Source organism: Prionailurus bengalensis, chromosome A3 (genome assembly GCF_016509475.1).
Source record: "Prionailurus bengalensis isolate Pbe53 chromosome A3, Fcat_Pben_1.1_paternal_pri, whole genome shotgun sequence".
In the NCBI taxonomy this organism is placed as follows: domain Eukaryota; kingdom Metazoa; phylum Chordata; class Mammalia; order Carnivora; family Felidae; genus Prionailurus; species Prionailurus bengalensis.
The window spans coordinates 119,600,699-119,627,496 of NC_057354.1; the positions used below are offsets into that span (position 1 = coordinate 119,600,699).

The window sequence follows — 26,798 nt, forward strand, 5'->3', positions numbered from 1 at the left end:
ACCCGACCTCTCTGAAAAGATTCAGCCACAACCTTTTAAAGACTTTAATCAATCACGACTACAGGATACAGGTAACCCCTCCCGTGGCCTTATTTTGACAGGCCCTATCCCAGTAGCTCTGGAAAATCCAGAGTAGTCCCAGGCAGCTCCCCAGGTGAAACGTGCCAGCCCCGGCACCCGCATACACCGTGACACAGCAGCCTTTGGAGGTCTGGCTCTATTTGGTGGGCGCCCGTAACACCTGAGTTGGTGGAACATGCAATTCAGAGTTTATCTGGAAAAGAGAGAGTAAAGGTCATTACAGTTTCCCCAGGGCCCTCCTGCTTCACGACCTCTGCGGGTCAGGTGCATATGTCGGCTCTCCTAAGGGTTCCAAACCTCGGCAAGCGTTTCCCCCCCGCCAAGCGCTTCCGGATGCCTGGGAAAGCCCACGGTCTGCCTTGCTTTGGAAGAGAAGTCCTGAGGTTTCTTGTTTGGCTTCTGCTCCAGCTAGCTGACCTCTGGTAACGTTCTGAACCTTCTGCCCTGAGCCACTCTCTTACATCTTCCCTCTACCCCCTCCCACCACCTGCACATCCCGTCCCCAGTCTAGCCCTGCCCTTCCTTCCTCCTCCCCCATCCTCTGCACACAGCGGCATCGACGACAGCATGGACAGTCCTCTAATGACTGTTACGGGCCACACATCCCCAGTTCCCGGGCTTGTGGCTGGCCTCGGTCACCTCTCACACACACAGCTGATGATGGAGGGCGTACCCCCAGCCCAGGGTCTCATGACCCTCCCGGCCCACGGTCTCAGCGCCGCGTGAAGCATCCCACACTAGCACAGCAGAGCCAGCAACTACGTTACGAAGGGATTCTAACCTTAGAAGCAGAGACTGTGAGATTCTTCCCTTGCAGGCCGTGGGGAAGTTGCCCCAAATATCACCGCAGTGGGCAGGAGTGAGGACCGGGGAATACCTGCCCCAGCTGGAGCCTCCTCTCGCCATGTCACGTCCCGGGCCAGACAATCTGGCCCAGCAGAGTGGGCAAGAGTCTCCCAGTTTTGATTCTCCTCTCTGGGAGAATGACTTGTACCCTATCGACCTCACAGAGGGGATGTTAAGACCAAAGAAGAAACTCCATAAGGAAGGGCTCTCTGGGCTGTGACGCTCTCGGCGGGGTCGGGTCCCGCTTCTGAGAGACGTCCAACAAGCATCTGGCACCAAGGACCATGGGCATCAAAAGGGCACTATTACAACCCACATGTCCTGGAGGAGACCTCGGGCAGCGTCCAAAGTCCAAAGGACTCCCTTGTCCGATAATTCGGGCCCAACTTGAGGTGTGACGGTTGCTATGTCATGGCACATCCCAAGCCTCCCTTGCTTCCAGTGAGGGATGGGACTCTACTTCCTAACATCGCCTCCAGTCCCGCTTCCTGCCACGGCCTCCTGCCCACCCTCCTCGTCCCCGTCGCCCACCTTGGAATCTAGATACTGCTGAAGCAGCATCTGGAGCTCTGTGTTCTGCTTCTCCAGGGAGTTGTTTTCTATCAGCAGCTTGGCCCTCTGCGTCAGGACGAGGCTTTGGGTGGAAAAATCCATTAGAGGCTCATCGAACCCTCCAAATCTACCAGGCAGGGGCCAGGATCTCTATGTCTCTGTGCCAGTTGGAGCTGGGAGAGGAGCCCCGAAGCTTCACCCACCCGAGCAACCTTCCTGCCCCGAACACACCGGGCTAGGAACCGAATAAGGAGCGAGGGGCCAGCCACCCAATGCCACATGACCCCCCCAACGGGAGCTTTCCCTCCAAAGACAGCTTCTGTCTCCAAGCCAGGGGGGTGGCAAATGTGGCCACCGCAAGCAGGATCCTTCTCCACCAACTGCCTGGCTCCCTCCTTCTCCTGGGCTGTGACCTACACACTTACTGGTATTTCTCCAAGGCCGTGTACAGAGCGTCCCAGAGGTTCTGCGTGGCGTAAGGGAGAACCGTGGCCAGGGCCTCCCAATACGCAGAGTCCTTCGAGGTATCTCGCACATACTTCGCCACCTTCACTGGGGCCGGGGGGTCCCTGGGGGTTAAGAGCAGCAGTACCGTCACCCCCACCTGGCACCCCCCAGGCTCCCACGCAGCGCCAGCCATGGTGCCTGCCCCTCCCGGATTTGCTGCCTGCAGACCTGTCCCCTTCCCACTCAGCTGTGCAAGTGTCTCGGTTTACCGCTGATTCTCAGAAAGTGCACATGCCTATCATCAGTGTCCCTGATTCTGGTGCCATTGTCACCTTTGTGAAAGCATCACTGGGGTTCTATCCACCCCCCTTCTCTCAGCCAGTTTACCTCATTGACTTTACATCCCACTACGATGCCTGTTTCCTTCACTAGTGCATCCAAACGGCTCTCAAATTCCGGCATCCCCTCGAGGATAGCCTTGACCCAGGATATCAACGCCTCCACCTAGACGAACCTTCCGGCTGCCCTCCTTGTATCCAGCGTCACCCCCATCCCTGCCGCCAAATGGATCTTTCTAACATGCAAGCCTAATCATGGCTCCCCCACCGCTTAAGACCATGTTGTGGCTCCGGTCCACCCAAGAGTAAAGGCAGAGGTCCCGGCCATGGCAGGCGCGGCTCTCCAAGATTTGGCCCGGCTCCCCTACCCACCGGTCCCACTTCCCAGGGAAGACCCTGACACCAGCCACACCTCTGCCACGATTCTCGAACACACCAGGCCTTTCCCCACACTGTGACACCTTGAAATGCTCTCTCCCCCACTGTATCCATGTAGGAAAACGTGGTTCTGGTGCGTCTCTTCCTAAAGCCCTCTCTGCCTGCCGTTGGTGACACCTGGTATAGGCCCTGACCATGGTTCCGATCACAAGGTGTGATCTCCATGGGCCGACACAGTGCAGACCCCAGTGAATGGCCGTGGAATGAGCGACGAATGAGAAGATGCAAATCGCTTCTATGCCCCTTCCTTTCATCCGTGTCCACTGACGCCTCCAGCCCTCCCCATCCCTTTCCTCCTGCCCAGGTGCTTGCCCCGCACTGGGATCTGCTCGGCCCCGGCCCAGCCTGGCTTCCCCAGGCCTCGGGCAAGCCCTCCAGCACCACACCTGGGCTTCCTCAGACCCATGACAAAGGCCTCCAGGATCTTGAGGACGTCGTTGGGGTGGATGAGCGTGGGAGAAGGGGGGACCTCCTTCTCTTCTGGCTCCCCTCCCACAAGGCTTTCCTCCTTCTGTCTCTCGAGGTCTGTCTGCTTTCCTGGGTCCAGGGCCGACACCGGGCTTGTTCGCTCCTGTGGGAGTGAAAGATTCCAGGGGCTGATCTGGAGAAAGGCGCCAGGGTGACTATGGATTGGGGCACTCAACAAGTCTAAGTGTATGAAGACAGAGGAAAAAAAAAAGAACAGAGAAAAGTTTACAGAAAGTTACAGAACAGATGCAAAGGTAGATGTTTTCAGGAAGGAAGAAATGGTGAGGGGAAAGAGTGGAAAAGAGGGGGCATGGGATCTTCCAAACAGTGATAATCTTCTATTTCTAGATCGGGATTCATAGGTGTCCATTCTATTGAAATTCATAAGGCTTACGCTGTATGTATGTATATTTTTGAGTCATAATACATGTTACTCTTGAATTTTTAAATTCAAAAGAAGTCTTCCTCCTACTCCTGTCTTGTAGTTCATTCAGTTCAAACCCCACAGGCAAACCTACGTCATCTGTTTCTTATGTATCCTTCCAAAGAAATACTACGGTCCACGCTTTCCCTCCTGTTTTGACAAAACGATACTCTCCTACATGCACAGGTCTGCACGTTGCGTTTTTCACATACCAATAAACCTTAGAGATCTTTTCGCATAAATACGTAAAGAACTTCTTTGTTCTTCTTTTTTTTTTTTTTTTTACATTTATTTATTTTTGAGAGACAGAGAGAGACAGAGCACAAGTTGGGGAGGGGCAGAGAGAGAAGGAGACACAGAATCCGAAGCAGGCTCCAGGCTCTGAGCCGTCAGCACAGAGCCCGGTGCGGGGCTCGAACTCACAAACCGTGAGATCAGGACCTGAGCCGAAGTCGGACGCGTAACCAACCGAGCCACCCAGGCGCCCCTGTTCTTTTTTTTTTTTTTTTTTTTTAATTTTTTTTCAACGTTTATTTATTTTTGGGACAGAGAGAGACAGAGCATGAACGGGGGAGGGGCAGAGAGAGGGAGACACAGAATCGGAAACAGGCTCCAGGCTCTGAGCCATCAGCCCAGAGCCTGACGCGGGGCTCGAACTCACGGACCGCGAGATCGTGACCTGGCTGAAGTCGGCCGCTTAACCGACTGCGCCACCCAGGCGCCCCTCTTTTTTTTTTTTAATTGCATTAATATTCTGTTTTGTAGATGCACTACTTAGTAGGTAATCAAGTCCTTCAAGATGGAATTGTAGGTTGTTCTCACTATTCTCCCATTTCGAGCAGGGCTGCGGTGTATAAGCTACAAATAAACACATTCTTTCAAATGTATTGAGACATATCTGCAGAATGAAATCCTGGAAGAATTGCAGGGTAAATACAGTTTTGTAATTGGTGCCACCGAACGGCCCTCCACCCCTCCACGGAGGCTGCAACAATCTACTCTCCCAGCAGTGCCTGTTTCCCACACCTCGGCCATCACTCTGTGCAGTCAAACTGGCAGAGTCTTGCCGACCTGACAGGTGAAAATGGAATTGGGGCAGTTTTAATTTGCACTTCTTTTATTACGAGAGGCCTGCTTACCTTTTCATATGTTTAAAAGTTATCTGTATTGCCTCTTACAGGAGGTATTTGTTCATAGCCCTTATCTGTTCCATGGAGTTGTGGCTGTTTTTTCCTGATTGGTTTATACGAGTTCTTTGTATATTAAGGAAACTGGCCCTTAACTGCAATGTAAGTTAAAAAATATCTCCCCCCCCACGCCTGGGTGGCTCCGTCGGTTAAGCGTCCGACTTCGGCTCAGGTCATGATCTCATGGCTCGAGGGTTCGAGCCCCATGTCGGGCCCTGTGCTGACAGCTCGCAGCCTGGAGCCTGCTTCGGATTCTGTGTCTCCCTCTCTCTGCTCCTCCCTTGCTCTCTCTCAAAAATAAATGAACATTAAAAAAAAATTTATTTTTAATTCCCCCCAACTTTCATCTGTATCTTCACTTTGCTTATAGTGATTTTTGCCTTACAGGATTTTTTTGTTAATGTCATCAAATAGATCTTAGTTTTCCCTCTTTATGGCTTCTAGGTTTTGTTCACTCAGGCAACTCTTTTTCATTTTTTTTTTCAATCCTTTTTTAAAATTAAGTGTAAATTAAGTTTATTTTGAGAGAGAGAGCGTGTGCACATGGGAGGACAGAGAGAGGGAGAGAGAGAATCTCAAGCAGGCTCTGAGCTGTCAGTATGGAGCCTGACATGGGGCTCGATCCCACAAACCACGAGCTCGTGACCTGAGCAGAAATCTGATGCTTCGCTGACTGAGTCACCCAGGAGGCCCAGCCAACCCTTTTTGAAAGCATGTCAGGATACTCCCCCCAGGGGCCAGCAATACTAAAAATAATTTTTAGTCAAGTGTTAGGGATCAAAATATTCAGAACTTGGTGGGCCCAGGGCTCATAGTGGCTGAGGCCTGGCTGTGAGGGAGAACAGCCTCTCATCCCCAGCCGTCCTTCCCACCACAAATAGAAAAAGTGACAATATTAAGGAAAACACTAAGTTAGCTCTCTCTGACATAAAGCCCTCACTATTTTTCCAGGAGTATTACCCAAAGGCAACAATGCCCTCTGGGGGCTTCCAGAATTTCAAATGCTCTCGTTTTGATTGAACTTCACATTACCTGACTGGAGGCTGAATGATGAACTCGGTATTTGAGGAAGAAGTTCACCAGTTTGTACAAGTCGTCCTCACTTTCAATCCCAAGGGCCTGGGGGAAAACAGGAGGATGGCTCAAACACCAGAGCAAGAAGGCCCCCGGCTGCTGCGGGAGTTCAGAGACCCTCAGCTCCTAAGAGCGGGAGGCTTGTCTTGTTCCCCTGAACATCCCCAGCACCCGCCATGGCCCAGAGTGAGGCCATTCAACACTGGGGAAGCACAGTGAGACCACAGCAGAACAGAGCAACGTTGCTCAGAGTCAGGAACAGCCCGATACAGGCCTGGTGGGTGTAAGAATGCTAAAGGAGGCTGAACACACATCCGACTTTAAGGGTGTAGGGGAGAACCCACAGTCTGAGAGCTGGGTCGTGAGGGAGAGAAGCTGGTAGAGGAAGCGCCCGGGGTGGGAGACATCTAAACTCCATGGCCAATTTGTCGCATGGAGAATAAGGAAAGGGAAAGGTGTGCCAGCCCAGGGAAGCCACGAAAGACCCATATCTACTCCCAGGACTGAGGAAATGTTGCAAAAAACATAGGGGGCTGTCTTGGAATGAGGCCCCCGCCACCCGCCGTCAACTCAGCCCAGTGGGACTCACTGAGAAGATGGCGTCCAACTTGAGCAGATAGCACTCGCTCTTCTCCAGGGGACGGAGAAGGCTCAGCAGCTTGCTCTCTATGAGGAAACCCTGAGAGGGAAGAGGGTATCTCCAGTCAGACACAGTTTCGGAAACCAGTGCTCGGGTGTGCAGCCTACCTCTGTGTGACGAGCCAGCAGTGACTCCACAGAGCAGGACCTCAGGGATGAGACTGGGGCAGCAGGGGCCCCAGAGGAAGGCCTTCCTAGGATGCCTAAGGGGCCCTTCCCAGGGGCAAACCCAACGCTCACCATGGATTTAGTCCCCGCACCCCCCCCCCCACCTAAGAAAGGGTGCTGCCTCATCTCACCCACAAGCCACTGGGCAAACACCTGAGTTCTCCACAGCCGCCCAGACCTCATTGAGTCACAGATTCTCACCCGTCCAGTGTCACTGCACTCCTGTGCTAGCCCTCAGATATCTACAGGATGGGGCGGTAGGCACAGAGCTGGAGGAGGGGAAGGCACGGAGGCAGATGAACACACCGTGTCACAACACGGTGCACGCAAAGTTGGGAGTGAGTGGGAAGACTGGGGGCCCGGCACCCACTCTGAGCTGGGAACGCCTGGGGGAGGGCCCCTGGCAGAGGGGGCCACCGGCACAAGCCTGCAAATAGAGAGAGGAGTACCTGCCTGCCGTCCCGTTCAGCGGGAGCCCCCTCAGCGGCAAGAGTCGGCTCTTGGCCAAAGACAACTGTCCCAAGGGGACGGGAGGCCGGCAGGACTTGCATCTCCTTTAATCTCCGCTCAGAACTGCAGGACCTAAACGTACACCGGTCACGTCCCGTGATGCCGCCCCCCGCCCCCCCCAAGCTGAGCCAGCCCAGCACACCCTTCACACTAAATCTGGTGGGTTTGCTAACACACAGAGCGGGTGGCCAAAGCCTGACACACCCAGAGTCATCACAGACTGAGCTCCCAGACAAAGGCCACATCAGTTGTGGCCACACTACTTGGCAGGTGGGTTCACAGACGGGAGGCTGGAGCCCCTTCTCTTGCAGAATGAGTTTTTTTTTTTTTTTTTATCAGGAAGGTGCCTGTGGACCGACCTGGCCCACACCTGGCCGCCCCACTAAGGGAGGACCCACTTGGCAGCTGGGGCAGCTCTGAAGCATGGCCTCTCGGAGTAAACGACCCCAGCTCTGCTCCCGAATGCCTGTGCACCCCTGCCTCCGGGCCACGTCCGGCCAGGCCAGGGTCGTCAGAAGCAGCACACGAGAAGCAAGGGCAGAAGGTCAGCAAAGCCACCGGCCGGGAGTCCCTGTGGCGCAGCCCCGTGCAGCCGGCCTCACCGACTCGTCACACAGGAGCATCAGGATCTTTCTGGTCGTTTTCATGGAAACTTGCTTTGGCAGGTCGAGGTAAGACTCTGTTTCTGAGGTGGCCTCCTCCATCCCCTCCTCTTCTGCAGGCGGGGCAGAGAGAAGAGAGGGTGGGAGAGAAACAGAAGATAACTGCTTGGCCTTGTTGACTTTGAGAAACAGCCCAACATCCTTCCTTGAGAAAATTTACCTCTTAAAAAGCCGAAGAAAGCCTGGTGTGGGGGGGAAAACAGGAAGGCTGGGGATTGGAATAAGAGACTAGCCGGAGAATTCTGCCATTCTATAACCTTTCACTTTCCTAAGTTTCATCGACCTGGAAACATCATACTCAAAACCCGGCCGTGACCAGGGAGTGGAAGGGAGAGGATGAACCTATTTATAGGTTTTACTAGTTTGCTCAAAAGATAAAATGAGATAAGATAAATGAAAATAGTTTGAAAAGTACAAGATGCCAACTTGCTGGTGGAACTACAAAATGGCGCCATCCGTATGGAACAACACCCAGTAACGTCACAGAGGCATTTGCCCTTTGATCCAGCAGCCCTGCTTTTAAGGGGCTAGCCCAACAATTCACCAGGAAAAACATGCGAACACAAACGCACGCAGCTATTTATCGCTGCATTGTTCGCAATAGCACAAACAAGCAGACCAAAACCAGCCAATATCCCAAGTGGCCACCAACAGAACACTATTGGAATAAGTCATAGCACGGCCACACGACACCATACCAAATAAAAACGGAGGAAAGAATGTTTCTTCTCACTACCATAAACTGATCTTCTCCAAGATATTTTGTAAGTGAAAAAAGCAAGACGGAGAAAAGCATCATTTAAAAAGTGGGTCTACGTGGGGCGCCTGGGTGGCTCAGTCGGTGGAGCATCCGACTTCGGCTCAGGCCATGAATCTCATGGTTCGTGGGTTCAAGTCCCGCGTTGGGCTCTGTGCTGACAGCTCGGAGACTGGAGTCTGCTTGGGATTCTGTCTCCCTCTCTCCTGCCCCTCCCCCACTCACACTCTGTCTCTCAAAAATAAATAAACGTTAAAAAAATGTTTTTAAAGTGGGTCTATGGGGCGCCTGGGTGGCGCAGTCGGTTAAGCGTCCGACTTCAGCCAGGTCACGATCTCGCGGTCCGGGAGTTCGAGCCCCGCGTCAGGCTCTGGGCTGATGGCTCAGAGCCTGGAGCCTGTTTCCGATTCTGTGTCTCCCTCTCTCTCTGCCCCTCCCCCGTTCATGCTCTGTCTCTCTCTGTCCCAAAAATAAATAAACTTTGAAAAAAAAAAATAAAGTGGGTCTACATAAATACAAATATATATACATACATACATACATACATACATACACATATTTGTTTTAAAAAGCAATGGAAAGAGAAACCATACATTTTTAGATAACTACCTATAGGAGAGGGGTAAAATAGAAGAGGGAGGATAAAGCTTCTTTGAGTATACCTTGTTCTGTGCATTTGACTTTGGAAACATGTCAGTATTCTACATAACTATAAAACAAAATTAAGTTGTAAAAAAAAGCAAACCCTAATTATCAAAAGTAAAACAAAACAAAAGGACCTAAATATGTATTCAGATGGTGACCTAACCAAATAGAAACTATTCGAGGTGACTTCAAGAGACAGCCATCTGTGGGGCACCTGGCTGTGGCAGAGGGACCCGCAAGCCAACACGAAGAGACTCCCACTGGCCGAAATGGGACAATTTGGGCACCAGTAAGGGAAACTAAGTGCAATAAACCAAAACACATCAGATGTGTTTAAATCCAATCTGTTCGTAATGATACTCGCTTTAGAAAATGCCATTGGTCACTCTTGGAAGATGCTAGAGACCCAACCCATTTATTCTGAAAGCTACTAAATAGAGAAAGGACAAGCATCTATTCTGCTTTTCCTGTATGAACTGTACCTCGGGGTAGCAAATAGCTGATGAGGAGAAGAGTCTCTTTTCAGAAGTATCCCAGCTAGTAAAGGAAGACATCTGATAGAATTTAGAGTGTCACCGTTTTGCAACCCCTAAGGCCATTAATGGATCTTAGACAAGGACTCCCAATGGTTGCTAGCCTCGCAAAGAGACACCCTGATGTTAGTTTATCCCAATGGAAGCATGCCACGGTGTACTTAGCAGAACTACACTGACCCTGAACCTGATCAAGCTTCTAGATAGAACTACCAGATTATAATGGAGGGAAGAGGGTAAAGCTATAGGTTAAATTAGAGACTCTGGACCTCCCAGCTACGAGACCTCTTCTCCCCCTTCTCTGGCCTTCAGTTGGCTTGTCTGTGAGATGAATGTGTTGACCCTACAGTTTTGCGGGCCCCCCAGCTCCAGGACTCCATTCCAGATACCTGTTTGAATCAGCACTTCTTCTAATATCTGTGTAGCAGACCTCTGCTGCTGCTGAGATATAGGTCCCACATTCCTCAGGAACCAGAAATCAGGTGCGGTCCAGGGGAGCCCCAGATGCTGGGTGTGGATGATCCTGTCCACATCAAAGGCTTTGCTTATCAGATCCTTTGCCTCTTCTTCATTCATCAGCCAAATCTCTCGAAACCGCTTGTCATCAAGAAGAGCAAAATGCCTGTGAAGGAGAGTTGCTCAGCATGGCCAGCGGACCCCGGGGCCTGGCCAGGGTGCCCTCGGTTAGCAGTAGGGCGAGAGCTGGGGCAGCGCCGGGGTGCAACCTGGGCCCGGGGCCGCCGGGCCTCACCCATGATAGCCTGGAGGCCATCCCCACAAGTCTCAAGAGAAGGCGGGTGACAAGCCAGTACAGGGGGCGGAGAAGACAGCCCGCTAAGACTCTTAGTGCCTGGGCCCACCTCTGTTCTAGGGCATGTGCCGTGGGAGCCAGGTCCCCAAGATACCTCATGGCTTTCTGTAGCTCCTTGAACTGCGTCACAAGGCGTATGTAGTCGGAGGTTAGTGACTGGTTCTCCTCCTCAAACTGTCTGATCTGCCTGGTGTATTTTGATCTCAGGTTGTTAAGTATATCATGCAGGCTGGGAGGAAGGGGAGAGAAGTTCATCTGTAGCTGAACAGAAGCCGTGACGTACGTTCCCCTCAGCTGCTTCACATGGTTCTACAGAACCCACGGTCAGGTTAGCGCAAGCGCCGAAGATCCTCCCATTTGTTCCAAAACCCAGCTGCCCTGATCGCGATCAAAGAAAGGAAGGCAGCAGGAGGTGAGGGGATTGTCCAGAACTAAACTCATTTAGAACAGTCCAGAAGCCCAGACCCACTGAGGGGCAGTCTCCTGCTCAGGAGTGTGACTGAATCCTTCACAACACGCCATCTGGGAGTGTGTCCACATCCTCAACTTCACAGTATTTAACAAGCGTATCTCAACTATTTCACTGCCATGATTTGGATGTTCATTTCACTTCTAAAACAAGAAAACTAGAAAGGAAAAAAATTAAAACCTCACGGCACAAGTCTATGATATATGAGTTCTCCATCCTCAAAAAGCTGACACAGGTCACAAGCCCAATAACTCATTCATTCATTCATTCATTCATTCATTCACTTGAAAGATCTCTCGCACGCCAAGGATCTGTTTGAATCCAAAAGATGAATACAAGGCATATGTTTGGACAAAAGGCACTATCGGTTCAGCCAGAAACAAAGAAAAACAAACACTCGTCGCAGTGGAGCGAAAGCACTGTGGAGGTGGTTTACACAGGATGCCAGGGGAGCCCAGAGGTGAGGCAGGGAACTTATCCCGGCCTGGAGGCAAGGGGAGTGGTTGAAGGTTCCAGCACGGAGAGAGACAGTGATAGCCTGGCCAAGGGCACTGGGAGTCCGGGCCTGCCACGGGTCCACATCTCACTGCTCTGGGAGCGCTGTGCATGGAGACTCGTCTCATGAAATATGCGTGGCAGGCATGGCTTTTAGACCCAGGACCATACTTCAGACTTTAGACCAGTGCACAGGTGTCTTATGTCAGCGTCCCATTTACACGGGCATAGAGAGTCTGAAGGCCTACATGTTTTCAGTTTAAAAATTCTAAAAATAAGGTTTCCTCTCTTAAGCACCATTCTGAAAGAATCATAAGCTCCCTAAACACACAAACACCTATCCTTCGTGTTTTTATCCTTAATAAAATGCAAAAACAACTTAACTTGGACTCTGATAAAAAGCAGCATGTAGGAGTGCCTGGGTGGCTCCGTTGCTTGAGTCTCCGACCTCGGCTCATCATGATCTCGAGGTTTGTGGGTTCGAGCCCCATGTCGGGCTCCGTGCTGACAGCTCAGAGCCTGGAGCCTTCTTCAAATTCTGTGTCTCCCTCTCTCCCTGCCCCTCCCCTGCTCGGGCTCTGTCTCTCAAAAATAAATAAACATTAAAAAAAATTTTTTTTAAGCAATATCTAGTTCATTTTCTTAACTACGGCATTCTAGGAGACGATCCACATATAAGTGTAAAAAAAAATGTTTTTAGGTAGCCATCCCAAAGTCTTTTTCCCAATGTCACCCGGTAAAGGAGCGCCTATGTGTCATCTAACCACAGAAGCTAATAAAACCAAAACATAACTCCAGGTGCATGCTGCAGGTCTGGGCAGGACAGGGGACAGACAGGAACAGGTGGCCACAAGGGGGAAGGAGCTCAAGAAAACATCACACACCGTCCTTAGTGACTGGCTGGCAGCTAGAGATGGAGGGGGCAGGGGTGGAGGAGGGGGACGCCGGGAAGGTAGGCAAACTTGGTTTCAAAACTTGTCCACTGGCCTTGACAGCAACTGTCCAAGCTGCAATGTCTCCTGGAAGTCCCAGACAAAGCGAGGAGGTGGGGTCGGGACTGGGGAGATGAGCTGGAGTCATCGAGAAAGAAGTCCTACTCAAAGCCATGAGACTAGTGTAGAGGGTGGATGGGATACAACCAGAAAGCAAAAGGGGGGAGATGCTTTCTGGAATATCCTATCAGGCAAGAAAACGCAGAACCACCAAAGGAAGCCAATTAGGAATCCGCTGAGAAAGAAGAGTAGGTATTTTAGAGTCATAAAAGCCAAAGCAGAAAAATTTGGAGATTCGGTACCGACAACAATCGGATGAGGCCTGACCGGGCAGCAGCAGGGTCTGCTGATAAGGGAGACTCCAGCTCAAAGTCAGAGGACAGAACCAGGGAAGGGAGGGTGGGGAAGATGCCACTCGTCCTTCTGCCCTTCGGATCAAAACCAAGGTTTGCCTCACGTCCCTCGGCCCACCTCCTGTCCTACCAACCTCCCCTCTCCCAGGATGCAGGCTCTTCCTGCCTCCTGCTTCCTTGCCTTCAGACCTTCATTCCTGGCTCTCGCACCGCCAACCCCAGAGGCTTAACTCCTCTTTCCCAATTCGCATCCCTCCCCCCTTCCCTGTTTCACTTCTTCTGGAATCCTTCCCAGGGAACTCCTTCTCACTGACTGTACAGATGTGTGGCCATCACAGATAGATGGAGAGAGGGAGAGAGAGGGCGAGGGAGAGGAGAGATACAGAAAGATACACACTACACACTTAATCCCTGGTGGTAGGAATATGGCGTTTTTTACGTTTTATCTTCCTTTCACTTGGGGTACTTCCTAACTCTCTAAAATGCACATGTACCACTTCTGTAATACCAAGTTGAGAATGTATTCTACAGACAGCTCTGTGCGTATGCAACGTGAGACTGCGACACGAGCACCTACGTCGGTATCATTAGCGATAGCGAAGGATTAGAAGCAATCTAAACGTCCATCCACGGGGACATTAAGTCACAGTATATGCAAGTGGAGGTTAGGCAACCTAAGAACGTGAAAACTCTTTACGAATCGGTATGGAAACACCGTCGGGATATAAAACGGCGTGTACGGAAGGCTATCATTTGGCTTAAAAACAGAGGGGGGGGTGGTGAGAGGATTTGTGCTGGTATGTGGTTCAAGAAATTCTGGAAGAAACAAAAGAAATGAATAATGATTACAGAGGTGGGAAAGAGGGACCACACAAAATGGGGGATCAGAGACAGACTTTTTGCTGCACATTCTTTCCGGAGGGTCGGGGGGGGGGGGGGTGCTGAAAGTATTACCTTTTGCAAAAAGAACTCTTTTAATGAAGAATTAGCTAAGTTTTTAACAGCTTCCGCTCCTCCGGAAGGGAAGGCTTCATCCCCAACCCCGTTTTCAGCATGGAAGGGTCGATGGTCTGCGGGCTAGCTCACCGACTGATCTTCCTCTTCTGCTGGGATTTGATCATCACACTCTCTTCGTCTCTCTTCTTCAGCACTTGGAAGTTGTACTCCAACTTCTCTTGGTTTAGCTGGTAGGTTGCTTTCATCTGCTGAAGCTGTTGCTCAAGAATCTAAAGGTTAAAAAACAATAATAATATGGACTGGCCCTGGTATCATTTGCCATGCCCGGGAGTCCCTGATACTTGATTCTGGAGTCACGTCAGATGACACAGAGGCACAGGTGTCTCCACCTGAATTCTTAGAAAATCTGTCAGTAGAGGCAAATGAAAGGCCAGCCAGAAAAAAAATACCTCATTCGGCTGCGAGCTCAAGCCTATGTCCCTAAAGCCTAAGAGAGGGGACAGACCCTTCAAGCGTGGCCCCCTCCGCTGCTCCGCACCAGACCCTCTGGAGATACACGGCGCCCCACTGAAAACACCATACAATATTGCCACAGACTCTTACAACGTCCCACTCGGACCTTCCATTGGCCGTGTTAGTGTTTAGCAAATGGTGTTCATTTTAAAGGAGGACAGACACAACCATTCCTTCTTTCTGGATTTCTGTTAGCTATGTTCATTCATTCAGCAAATATTTCAGTGCCTGATAAATGTCGACACTTCTCCAGGTGCTGCTGAGGAAACGCTGGTAGAAAAGGCACAGTCTAGCCCTCGCTAGGAGATATTAACAAGCGGTGGGGACAAGAAGTAAGAGGTGGGGTAGGCGCAGGGCAGCATGCGACTCTCTGTGGCCTCGAAGGCCAGGCAGGCGTCCCTGAACAGTTGGCATGAGCGTGTCTAACCGAGACCCAGAAAACGAGCAGGAGTGACTCAGGTGGCTACTCGAAGGGACACTTACTCCAGACAGGCAAGGGGAGTGAGGTGCTTTGGGGAAATCACGAGCAAAGTAGGGTGTGAGGTACGAGGCTGGGAACGGTCAGAAAAGAGGCTGACAGAGCAGCAGGGCCCTATCAAGTGAGGACTTAAAGCTTTATCCTGAGAACCATGGAGGGACACGAAAGATCTCAAGCAGGAAAGGGCAGTGACCAGTCCGGGCAGTATAGAATGATTACTTTGACAGTTGGTTAAAAAAAAAAACAAAAACAAACAAACAAAAACTACTGAGAGCAGGGCAAGGCTAGAGGCAGGGCAAAACCAGGCAAGCTCGGTCCTGCCTCTCCAAGTGGAAATGCAGGAACAGAGGGTGCAATTAAGCGTAATCAGATCTTGGCAAAGCAGGGACATGTGACATGTGGCACTCTTTCAAGCCTCCTTCTCCCTCATCTGCCTCCACAGGGCTACAGAGCCTTGCCAAGGAATCAACATAGCAAGTGATTGGAGCGCCTGGGTGGTTCAGTCAGTTAAGCATCTGACTCGTGATTTCGGCTCAGGTCATGATCTCACGGTTGTGAGATGGACCCCCACGTCGGGCTTTGCACTGAGCGCGGAGCCTGCTTGGGACTCTCTCTCTCCCTCTCTCTTTGCTCCTTCCCTGCTTGCCCTCTCTGCCTCTCTAAATAAATAACGTTTTAAAAAAACACATAGGAGTGGTTCCAGGCAGCTCCCCCTAGACCCCTGGGTCATCCTCAAGGAAAGTAACTGGCTAGGAGGTGATGCAGAGAACAAAAGCACTGACACTGATCCCCTGTTGTAAACGAGAGAATTAGTCCAGAGTATCCAAATATCTACCTAGCCCAGGGAGTTCTAAATCTCCATTATGGGGCAGGGATTTGGATGTCTTTTCAGAACAGAAGCCTGCGATACCTGTCACAGGTGGCCAATGAACATACAGGTCGCCGGGATTATAACTAACTGTACCTCTCAATTTCCATACTGGCTTAGTCAACTTTTTAGTTACTTTCTTCTAATTATACGCTTTTCTGTATAAAAAGTTTTCCTGCTTGTGAAAGTAATATTTGCTCGTTGTAGAAAATGTGGAAAGTACAGTAAAGGAGAAAGAAGGAGAAGACACAGAAGGGGAAGAAAAATTACCCAAATTCCATCTCAAAGAGGCATCTTCTGTTAACATATCGGCATGTTTCTTTCCAGTGTTCTTTACATAGCTGAGATGAAACCATAGTTACAATTTTATATGCTATTTTTCTCCCTTAATATTATAACGAGAATTTTCCATGTTAGTTTTGGCGATGTTATTTTAATGGTGCGTAATATTTTTATATACTATAGTATATTTTTATATACTATAATATTTTATATACTATATATACACCATTTATCATATATAAAATACTTGCAATATTTATCATATGCCATACTGTTTTACCATTTCCCTACTGTTGTACATTTACATTGTTTTGATAATTCTTGATATTATAAAAATAATGCTGGGACCAATTCTATTTAAAACTTTTGGGGTATTTCGTTTACTTTCTTAAGGTAGATTCTCAGAGGTAGAGTTACTAGGTCAAAGGCTGTCAACAAATTGCTTTCCAAAAAGCGGTCTACAGTTTCCACTCCCACTGGCCGTGCGTGCAAGCGCCCACTTTCGCACACCCCGTGGGCACGGAGCATGGTGAGGGGCCGGCCGTGAAGCTCCAAGCACAGGCCCTCAGCCCTCAGGTAGGGCGTGGACTTGAACAATTTCCCGAAGTGGCGAATATGCCGACAGTACAGAAACTGCCTCATTTCGAGTGTGATTGTCCTGGGTGGTCCCAGGCTGAATCACTCTCGGCCTTGTCCCCTTCTAGGGATGGGCCTGCGTGTGTTCAAGGGAAAGGGAATCTCAGCACCTCTTCCTGCAAACTCGCAATGACTTATGCCCCCGTGCTCCAAATGAAAACAGTGCCACTGCTTTAAATGTGGTCAGCCCTGAACACCGGGAGGCCACTGACCTGTGAGTTGGCTCAGGACAAAGTCCAATAGAAAAGCTTCTTGTTGGGTGGAGACAATCTGGGAAGGTACGAACACCCACAGAGAAGGAAGGTCTCCAGAGCTGCTCTAACTTGGAATGACAATGAGTGGCTGTTTGGTCTTGACTGACGTCAGGGACCCCGAGACCCAGGGTGAGAGAGACCCTGGTGTTTCCTCTGGTGACGTCCAGGGACCTCTTTTTTTCTTGCAGCTTTGCAATAAGCCCCTGTCACTATCACACATTTCCCAAAGGGATCTGGCCATGGAACAGTTTTTGTGTTTGTAGCAAAGTGAGAGCACGCGAGTTACAAATACAAGCTCCATCACGTGAACATTCGTGTAAATTCCACTCTTGCAGGCAGATTGTTAGAAAACACCATGAAAATGGACTCTGTAGTTTTCCTACATAATACATCTTGAAAGGACAAAAAAGAAAAGCACTGGCTCACTTTCTTTGTTCGTTTCATGAAACTACCACCAGTACCTCACGTAGCCGAACGCAGTTCAGAGTTCAAAACTCTGAACTGAAGTAATCAGGCCACGTCTTTTCCGTCGTGGCCTGAAAGAACTCACTTCTGATCCGATCTTATAGGCAAAACAACACACAAAGAAGCCCTGTCACCTGACTGTGTTAATTTGCATGTCTCTGCCTGAGCCTGTGGTTAAATATTTATTAGCTTTCCCTTGTGGAACACATCAACTCCTGCTCTTCGCTAGACTATGTCCCCAGGAGACCGGTGCCTAAAAGGACTAGCAATGCAACATGCACTATGAGATCTCGACCGGATCACAGGTCAGCCCCTCCGTCCCCCGCTCTGGTCCAAGACCTCTGCTGGCCCCCCAGTCATGATGCCACTTGGGAGTGACTGGCAGTGCAGTCAACGAACTTTCAGAACTAATAGGCTTGTAGTCTCACAGAACAGCAACCACGGCAGGATGTTCTATGAATTACATCACCCACTACTTGTTTTCAACACCTTCCGCTCAAGATAATTTTGCTCCCAGGGACTCTGTCGTTAACTATCTCAGGTTTGAGTCTCACCGTAAAGCCATCCTTGGTGGCCACACACCGAAGATAGTTTTATACCTTTAAAAGTGTAATTGATTGTGTTCGCCATCTGGACTTATTCTTCAATTACCCAAAGGTATTTTTGCCAAGTTGTACTTTATGTTCCCAAGATGGATGGTGACCCATTGTGTTTGGTTTTTGTGAATAATGTACAAAGATTACGATCTTTACGTAACAGTTAACGTTAACAGTCCCTGAAGTTGAACTAAACCACTTTCCAACCTTAAGAGCACATATAGGATCTAAAATAAAAACATTTGCTTCCTGCATCAAGAACCAAGTGTTTCCAGTAGTCTTACTGGGGGGGGGGGGGGGGGGGCACTGTGCTAAAATCCTTCTCGAGGGCATCATGTCTATAGGCTTCTCTCTGTTTGTTAATAATGCAACCTTGCTGGCAGGAAGCGCTCGAGAAGTATACATTCTCTTTCTTACTTCTTGTACTTTACCCATCAAACCAAATCTATGCGCATTGGATCCTTCGTACTTTTGCGGTTTGCAAGCTTTTACTTCTGTATTTTAGAACGGAGCCAGTGCCACGAATGACTTAGGAAGGGTGAATCTCACGTGAGCTGCAAGTTGTATCTTCTTGACAAAAATCGCTGCTATCTGACTTTCCTGGCTAGTGAAAGTATACCTAAGAGGCACGAGGATAAAGTTTGATCTACTAAAATATCCCACATATTGCAATATGGTGATCCCCGATTTGACTATCTGTTCCTGGTTAAAGGGTGGGAGGGTACAGTGTACTCCTGGTTTCCGTTCTAACACAGGAAAGAACTGTTGTGCACAGGAACTGCACACACTTCCCCACTCTGATTATCTCCACCTGCCCGCCTCCTGCACACGCACACTCCACGGGGGGCGTCCAACCAGACAGGGTGAGCCAGGAGATCTGGTCCCCCAGACTCTGCCTCTCTGTCCCTCGTCTCCCTAGTCTTACATCACTCCCCACCCCCAAAATCTCCCCACGTTCCAGGATTTTTTGGCTTTGTTCAAGCATTTGAAGATTAGATTAACAACATGAGGTTGCACTCCTACAACTCAGTAGCAAAAATAATAATAACAATAAATTAACCAATTAGAAAATAGGCAAAGGTGGGGCGCCTGGGTGGCTCAGTTTGTTGAGCGTCCAACCCCTGGTTTCGGCTCAGGTCATGATCTCATGATTCGTGAGTCTGAGCTCCTCATCGTGCTCTGTACTGACAGCGCGGAGCCTGCTTGGGATTCTCTCTCTCTCTCTCTCTCTCTCTCTCCCTTCCTCTCCATCCCCCACTCGCATGCACACACTCTCTCTCTCCAAATAAATAAATACAATTTTTTAAAAAATAGGCAAAGGACTTGAATAGACATTTCTCCCAAAAAAGACATACAAATGACCAATAAGTTTATAGAAAGGGAAATGCAAATCAAAACCACAGTGATATATCACCTCACACCTCTTAGGATAGTTATTGTCAGAGACAACAAGTGCTGGCAAGGATACGGAGGAGAGAACCCTGCGCGCTGTTGGTAGGAATGTAAACTGTTGCAGCCCCTATGGAAACAATATACAAGTTCCTCAAGAGATTAAAAAAAAAATAGAACTACCATTTGATCCAGTAACCCCCCCTTCCGGCTATAGATTCAAAGGAATTGAAATCGGGATCTTGAAGAGGTATCTGCACTGCCATGTTCATTGCAACACCGTTCACAATAGTCAAGATAAAGAAACAACCTAAATGTCCATCGAGGGGCTAACGGGAAAAGAAAATGTGGTACATGCACACAGTGAAATATTATTCAGCCTTAAAGAAAAAAAAAAAAAAAAGGAAATTCTGCCATTTGCAACATGGATGGATGTGGAGGACATTACGCTAAGTGAAATAAGCCAGACACAGAAAGACCAATACTGCATGGCCTCACTTGTATGTGGGATCTAAAACAGCCAGACTCGTAGACGCATAGGGTGGAATTTCTGCTACCAGGGGCTGCCAGGGGCCGGGGGTGAGGAAACAGGGAGGTGTTGGTCAAAGGGCACAAATTTTCAGTTACGGGACGAGATGAATAAGTTCTGGGGATCTCTAACGGTACAACAGAAAGTCTACGAGTAACAGTGCTGTTATTGTACGTTTAAAAATTTGCTAAGACAGTAGATCTTGTGTTACACGCTCTTAACACAAAAGGAAAAACAAAGCAACAAATAAAAGAACATGAGTTGCCATTATTTCACTGTTTGAGGCCAGGGACACGAAGTGTTGTCACATAAATTATCATAGAACCAAAATAACTTAAGAAAGCAGAACAATGGCCATGTTTATTAAACGTGTAATGTATACAGCCCACATAAACGGCGCTGCCCTCACAGACCTCCACTGTTCTTTGTCAGTGACTCTCATTTTCATGACATTGATATGAGAAAGGCCCGGGAAAATTCTCAAGGCTGGTAAGAATATTTGTAGTCTGGTGGGGTGTTGATTCAACCCTGTTAGATAAAGCCACAAGAGTAGTAAGACCTGAAATTCTACCAAAGGCCATGTGGAAAAGCTTTAGTCTAACACATTTGTCAAGACAGAAATTCAACTGAATAGACCGTGCTTAAATATTAGGAGGTAATTACATCACACCTAAATGTAATTAGAGATGAGCTTTTTTTAACTAACTTTGAAGCACGGAATCCTAGGCTTAGAAAGAACTTGAGAAACCAGAAAATCTAACCTCCTTCCAGCTACAAGAATCCTTCCTCAGCATTGAAGACAGACACATTCATGTGGCCTTTAAATACTTTATGAGAGAAAAGAAGCCTTGTTTTGTGGGATGACCCTTTCTGTATGGGGGATAGGTCTATTAGAAAGCTCTTTTTTTTCACTATTTATTTTTTTTAATATTTATTTATTTTTGAAAAAGAGAGACAGAGTGAAAGTGGGGGAGGGGCAGAGAGAGAGAGGGAGACACAGAATCTGAAGCAGGCTCCAGGCTCCTGAGCTGTCAGCACAGAGCCCAACGCGGGGCTCGAACTCACAAGCTGTGAGATCATGACCTGAGCCAAAGTCGGAAGTTTAATTGACTGAGCCAGCCAGATGCCCCTAGAAAGTTCTTTCTGATGGCAAGTCGAAATCTGCCCTACTGAGATGTCCACCCATCAGCCGGGGGCTGTTTGGACTATCAGGAACATTATCGGTTACTGAGCCAGACAGAGCTGGGTTTGATTCCAGGACCCACCATTTATTAAGTAAGCAGCCTTGTCCTGAGTCTATTTCCTGGCATATAAAACACTGTGATTCCTCTCCTGCATGTTAGTTGAGGACTGGAGATACTGTGCCTTAAGCAGATGGTGGCTCAGTAGACGGTGACTGGGGATAAACTTGCCCTGGGGATACCTTCCCTTTGCTCGGCTAAAATGCACAATCCTCTCAGCGATTCCTCAGGTCACGGTTGCCAGTGTTGCCTCCTGGCAGCTCTCCATGGTTCATTAAGGAAAGAATTCCTCCACATACATTCTGCCCATGAGCTCCTTCAGAGAGCATCACTTGAAAGAGAGCAGATAACGAATACCTATCTGTTGAACAGATTAACTCTAGAACACGCGGGGCAATCACCAAGGATAAAACGCACAGGCGCTCCGTCTGCTCTGCCACCCAGACGCCGAGCAACAAGTCAGACCTGCACGTCCTGCTCCAACTTGATCTTGATCGTGTTGTACTCTTCGCAGTCCCACACCCGCTGCTTGTTCAGCTGCTTCTCATAGTCCTCTACCCTCTTGATGCGGCTCAGAAGATACTCCAGCTGAAGGCACAGGAAGACAAGGGAAAAGTCAGCCCTGTCCCTGCCCCGACTCAGGGGGCCTGACAAGCATGACACAGGGAAGGGTCTCAAAGTGTCATGGCCCTAGAGAGAGCTGGTCGGCCCTCAGAAGCTCCTGTGCCCCCAAGACTTTGTGTTGTTTCACTTAATCTGGAGCTTCCTTACTTGAGAAACTCCAAGAGGAATGTTCCTTAAGAAATCAGACACGGGGGCGCCTGGGTGGCTCAGTCGGGTAAGTGTCCGACTTCGGCTCAGGTCATGATCTTGCAATTTGTGAATTTGAGCCCCAGGTCGGACTCTGTGCTGATAGCTCGGAGCTTGCAGCCTGTTTCACAGTGTGTGTGTGTGTGTGTCTCTCTCTGCCCCTCCCTCCCTCCCTCCCTCTCTCTCTCTCTCTCTCTCAAAAATAAACAAACATTAAAATTAAAAAAAAAAAATAGAAATCAGACACAGACGCTGCGGTCAGACGTTTGTATTTCTCAAAAAGGACCCACTGGATCCGGGTCAAGCTATTTCTTTGTTCTTCGTGCCTCCCAAGTAAAGTGATAACCCCACACCCTTTGAAACATCTTAAAATATCTTGCTGGGCCACAAACATCCATGGCTGGAGTCGATGCCCAGGTTGAAAAGAAGAGAGCCACGGGACCATGGTATTCACCACCACCAGAGACAAATGTCACCACCAGAAGCGGCCACCATCCGCAGGGCCACACTGATTAACCATGAAGGGCAGTGGTAAGTGTCTGCCATGGCAATCCTCCCCAAGACACAGAAAGGCTAGCAAATTCAGTCCCGGTAGAAATTGTCCCGGCTCCATGGGTCGCCCTTGACGCGTCCGCCAGCCCCTCCCCTACCCGCCGCCCCTTTACCTCTTTGGCGTTGTGAGCCTGCAGGGCCCGCTCCCATTTCTTCTTATTACTGGTCAGCAGGTCTCGTCGTTCCGCCTCAAATGCTTTCTATGACCAAGAAGGAAGAGGGCCTGGTGTCTGCTTTGATTAGGCAGGTCCCACAGCATTAAACAACTCATAAGTAATGGCACAGTCAGAGCCAAATGCAGACTTGCCAAGTCTCACGGAACCAAATGGCTATGGAAGGAGTTGCGTGTTAATTAGTGTTATCGAGTCTGGGCTTCACACAAATTTTGGGAGGAAATGTACCACCTGTCCTGTGGCTCAGTCGGTCTCTGAGGAAGGAGCTGGAGGAAGGGCCGTGTGCCCTTGGTGGCAGTCACAGGGCAAAGCCTGGCATACAACTCAGTCATGCCCAGGGCCGCTGCATTGCTATGGCTGGGGTTCCCACGAAAACAAAGGAGCATGTTGCTCACAAGGGGTAGGCCTGGGAATGCAGAAATGGGTCTATAATAATCCAAGGAGAGAAGTCTCCACCCTCTTGGCTCCCTTCCATTTTGGAAGGCCAGTCTCAATCTCAATCCTTAACATTTCATTCAAATTCCAAGTATTGATTTCTGAACCTGTGTGACCCCCCGCTTTCCCATGCCCCAGCCCTGGCTGCCATAAATACAGCAAACAGCTCACATACCCCCCTCCTCCACTCTTCTTACCCTTACATGGTTTTGTTTTCTTTCAAAGCACTAATCTCCACCTGTCCAAGGATATATTTAGCGGTGTATCTGTTTGTGGTCTAGCTGTCTTCTACTAGAATACAGATTCCCTCGAGGACTTTGTTTTGTTCGTGGCTGTATCCCCAGCCCCTGGTACAGTGCCTGGCATAGTAGCCACGTGAAGAATATTTGTTGGACGAGTGAATGAATGGGTAAATAAGTTTAGGGGCAGAAAGCAGAGGACAAGACAACCGGGCCCCTCCCAGATGTCCCGGACATCCCGGACAGACCCAGCTCTCCTCCCAGAAGGCAGTTCGTTCACACCCCATTACCTCAATGGAATTGAGCTCCTGACGGAAGGTTTTCATCACATTCTTCACTTGCTCTTCCATCCTCTCCAGGAGCAGGCAGATGTCATCTGACTGCTTCTTCAAATCCTTCACATACTGGTCATCTTTTGTTTTTAACTCCTAGAAAAGAGCATGTCAAAGGTTGGTCACAAAGTGAGACAAAAGCAAGAGGTGCCAAGCACGCTCCACCTGGACCTCGCTCATCAATATTCGAGAACACTAGGAATCGCAACTGTACAAAGCAAAAGTGGCTTCAGAAGAATCTGAGGACGCCTGGGAGAAGGCACAGGCAGATGGAGCAGAGTGGCCTCAGCGTGGGGCAAAGCCCGAATGAGCAGCACGGGATCAAACCATCCGTGACCACTTGCTGCAAATCTCCCTGTAAGCTCCCAGAGAGCTAAGGCATCCCAGCTGAGCCATTAACACCCAGGTTCCAGCACGGGAGCACAGCTCCTGCAGACTAAGCTCCATTCCTTAACTGAGAAGACGAAACCTGAAAGAGCATTCACTGTGAATGTACGTCTTTCAAAGGTCACCAGTGATTCTCAAATTGCTAAAAAGCTTTTCCCTCTGGGTGAGTTTGTTGCCCGAGGTGTGCGATAATCTGAGTAATGAAGTAAGACCTCCACATTTTTCCATTCAGGAAGAGCAAACCAATAAGGCAGTCAATTCCCCCCATCAGAGCCCACGTGGCTGGGGGCGAGGGGCCCCAGACCCTTGCCTGCTGTAACTCGCTGATAAGCTTGTTCTTGTCTTCTATCAGCCCAGCGCAGTGCACCTGCTGGGTGTTGAGCATGTCCCACAGGTCCTGGGGAATTCTCTTCCGTTTGCCCTCCTCCCACTTCATGGTGATTTCATCAAATTTGTCCTGGCTGGTCTTGACTTCGTTCTCCAGCTTTTCAAGTCTGCAAACACAAACATGCTCGCCACGCCAGCCCAGCTGTGGCCCTACCTCCGGCTCGGGCAGGCGGGTTCTCGAGAGTCTGTAATACGAGATCCAGGTACCAAGCACTGCCTCCAGATACCCTCACCCACAATCAAACCAGGCTGTCAGTAATCTTCTTTAAGTTTAACGCTTGACTATCAGTAAGAGATCAAATAAACAAAGCAGCACATTACAAAAACAGATCAACCTTAAAGCTATACCTACTGGGGCGCCTGGGTGGCGCAGTCGGTTAAGCGTCCGACTTCAGCCAGGTCACGATCTCGCGGTCCGTGAGTTCGAGCCCCGCGTCAGGCTCTGGGCTGATGGCTCAGAGCCTGGAGCCTGTTTCCGATTCTGTGTCTCCCTCTCTCTCTGCCCCTCCCCCGTTCATGCTCTGTCTCTCTCTGTCCCAAAAATAAATAAACGTTGGAAAAAAAAAAAAAAAAAAAAAGCTATACCTACTTACACACACGCGCGCGCGCGCACACACACACACACACACACACACATGCAGATCAAGAGTCACTTTGCCACATCCCTCTGTGACACACACACTTGATCTCTGGAGTCGTACAGCTTGTGTTCAAGGCCTGACTTTGCTACTGAGTGGCTCTCAACTTTAGACAAGTCACTTAACCTCTGCAAGCTGCATTTTTCTCACCTGTGAAATGGAGAGGATGAAAAAAATCTTTCACACGGCTACTGTGGCATTAAGTGAGGTGATGCTCAGCACAGGTGCTCAGCACGACAGTCCCCACATTATTATTTTTGATTATCGACATGACCTCAAGTGTCTGGCCATTCCTCTCCCAAATTAAAAAAAAAAAATTAATGTTTATTTTTGAGAGACAGAGAGAGAGAGAGACAGAGTGCAAGCGGGGCGGGGCAGAGAGAGAGGCAGACACAGAATCCAAAGCAGGTTCTGAGCCGTCAGCACAGAGCCTGAACTCGCAAACCGTGAGATCATGACCTGAGCCGAAGTCCGACACTTAACTGACTGAGTCACCCCGGTGCCCCTCCTCTCCCAAATTATTAAGAAATGAATAGCGGGACACACAAACAGGGAAACTCTACAATTAGCAATGGAGAATAGGGATGGCCTTTCCAGAAATTCCAAAGAGACTCTGTGATGGAGTATTCTGAGGATGGGACCAGACCGAAAGAAGGCATGAAGGCTGAGAGACGAGACCCCTCCTGAGCACAGGCGCTAGGACAGATGCAGAGACTCTCTGTCTACCTTAACCACACTGTGAGTCTATGAGACTGCCTCCAAACAACAGTTCAAACCCCTGAGGGACAGGAATCACCACTGAACCATTTCGTGCTCCCCTTTCTCCTTCCCTCCGAGCTAGAGCACAGAGAGCATGTTACATTGCACTTGACTTTTTTCCTCAGAAAATGAAAAAGAGCTGGGTCATCTTTCGAAAAACCCACACTGATCCTGTAACTCTGCCACTTAAGACCTTTAGTTTTTCTGGGGCGCCTGGGTGGCTCAGTCGGTTAAGCGTCTGACTTCAGCTCAGGTCATGATCTCGCGGTTCGTGAGTTCGAGCCCTGCATCGGGCTCTGTGCTGTTGGCTCGGAGCCTGGAGCCTGCCTCAGACTCTGTGTCTCCCTCTCTCTCTGCCCCTCCCCACGCTCGCAGTCTGTCTCTCTATCTCTCAAAAATAAATAAACATTAAAAGAATTATATTTTTTAAAAAGACCTTCAGTTCTTCCTCAGTGGTTACAGATCAAAGCCTAACTCTTTGGCAGGGCTGGGAATCAACCAAGTCAGTTCCGGCCACAGCCCAAGAGAGGCAGAGGGAAGGTGCAAGAATAAAGTCACCAACTGTATACTGGTAAAGCTAGTCAAGTTGCTGACAGCATTTCTTATGCTGGACAACTAAAGATCTTGTTAAGATCATACTGTGTATGTACTCGTGGACATGAGCCACAACGGTCCGGTGGGGAAAGGAGGAAGAAGGGAGGAAAGCAAGGAAGGAGGAACGGAAGGGATTCCGAAGGGGCCGTAAAAGGATCCTACTAGACTGTTCGACACAGCCGCTTTCCCATAACTGGGGAGAATTCGGGGAGCCACAGAGGAGATGGCCTCATGTCCCCAGGCTGCAGAGCATGGGGTGGGGGGTCCTCACCTCTGACGCCTTATCTCCCCTTCTTCCACTCTCCTGTGGATCTCCCTGATATCCGCGGCCACCTGGATATTTGTCACCAGCTCAGTGCCACAGAGCAGCAGCTTCGCCAGTTTCTGAAAACAGG

General features: G+C 49.4%; 1 protein-coding gene across 2 annotated transcripts in view; it reads right to left on the reverse strand.

The window, feature by feature from the left end:
* Positions 1-29: 29 nt before the first annotated feature.
* The window catches only part of DRC1 (dynein regulatory complex subunit 1), a 42,451-nt gene continuing 15,682 nt past the window's right edge, over positions 30-26,798 (reverse strand). For both annotated transcript variants that reach the window (XM_043604353.1, XM_043604354.1), the window contains 15 exons: positions 26,675-26,787; positions 24,336-24,519; positions 23,597-23,734; positions 22,573-22,659; positions 21,563-21,685; positions 13,976-14,115; positions 10,675-10,809; positions 10,159-10,391; positions 7,775-7,887; positions 6,445-6,534; positions 5,814-5,900; positions 3,089-3,273; positions 1,905-2,048; positions 1,459-1,561; positions 30-274 (listed from right to left, as the gene is read on the reverse strand). In XM_043604353.1, coding sequence (XP_043460288.1) covers positions 218-274; positions 1,459-1,561; positions 1,905-2,048; positions 3,089-3,273; positions 5,814-5,900; positions 6,445-6,534; positions 7,775-7,887; positions 10,159-10,391; positions 10,675-10,809; positions 13,976-14,115; positions 21,563-21,685; positions 22,573-22,659; positions 23,597-23,734; positions 24,336-24,519; positions 26,675-26,787 — 1,932 coding nt within the window. In that variant the 3' untranslated portion in view covers positions 30-217. The remainder of the gene's footprint in view (positions 275-1,458; positions 1,562-1,904; positions 2,049-3,088; positions 3,274-5,813; positions 5,901-6,444; positions 6,535-7,774; positions 7,888-10,158; positions 10,392-10,674; positions 10,810-13,975; positions 14,116-21,562; positions 21,686-22,572; positions 22,660-23,596; positions 23,735-24,335; positions 24,520-26,674; positions 26,788-26,798) is intronic.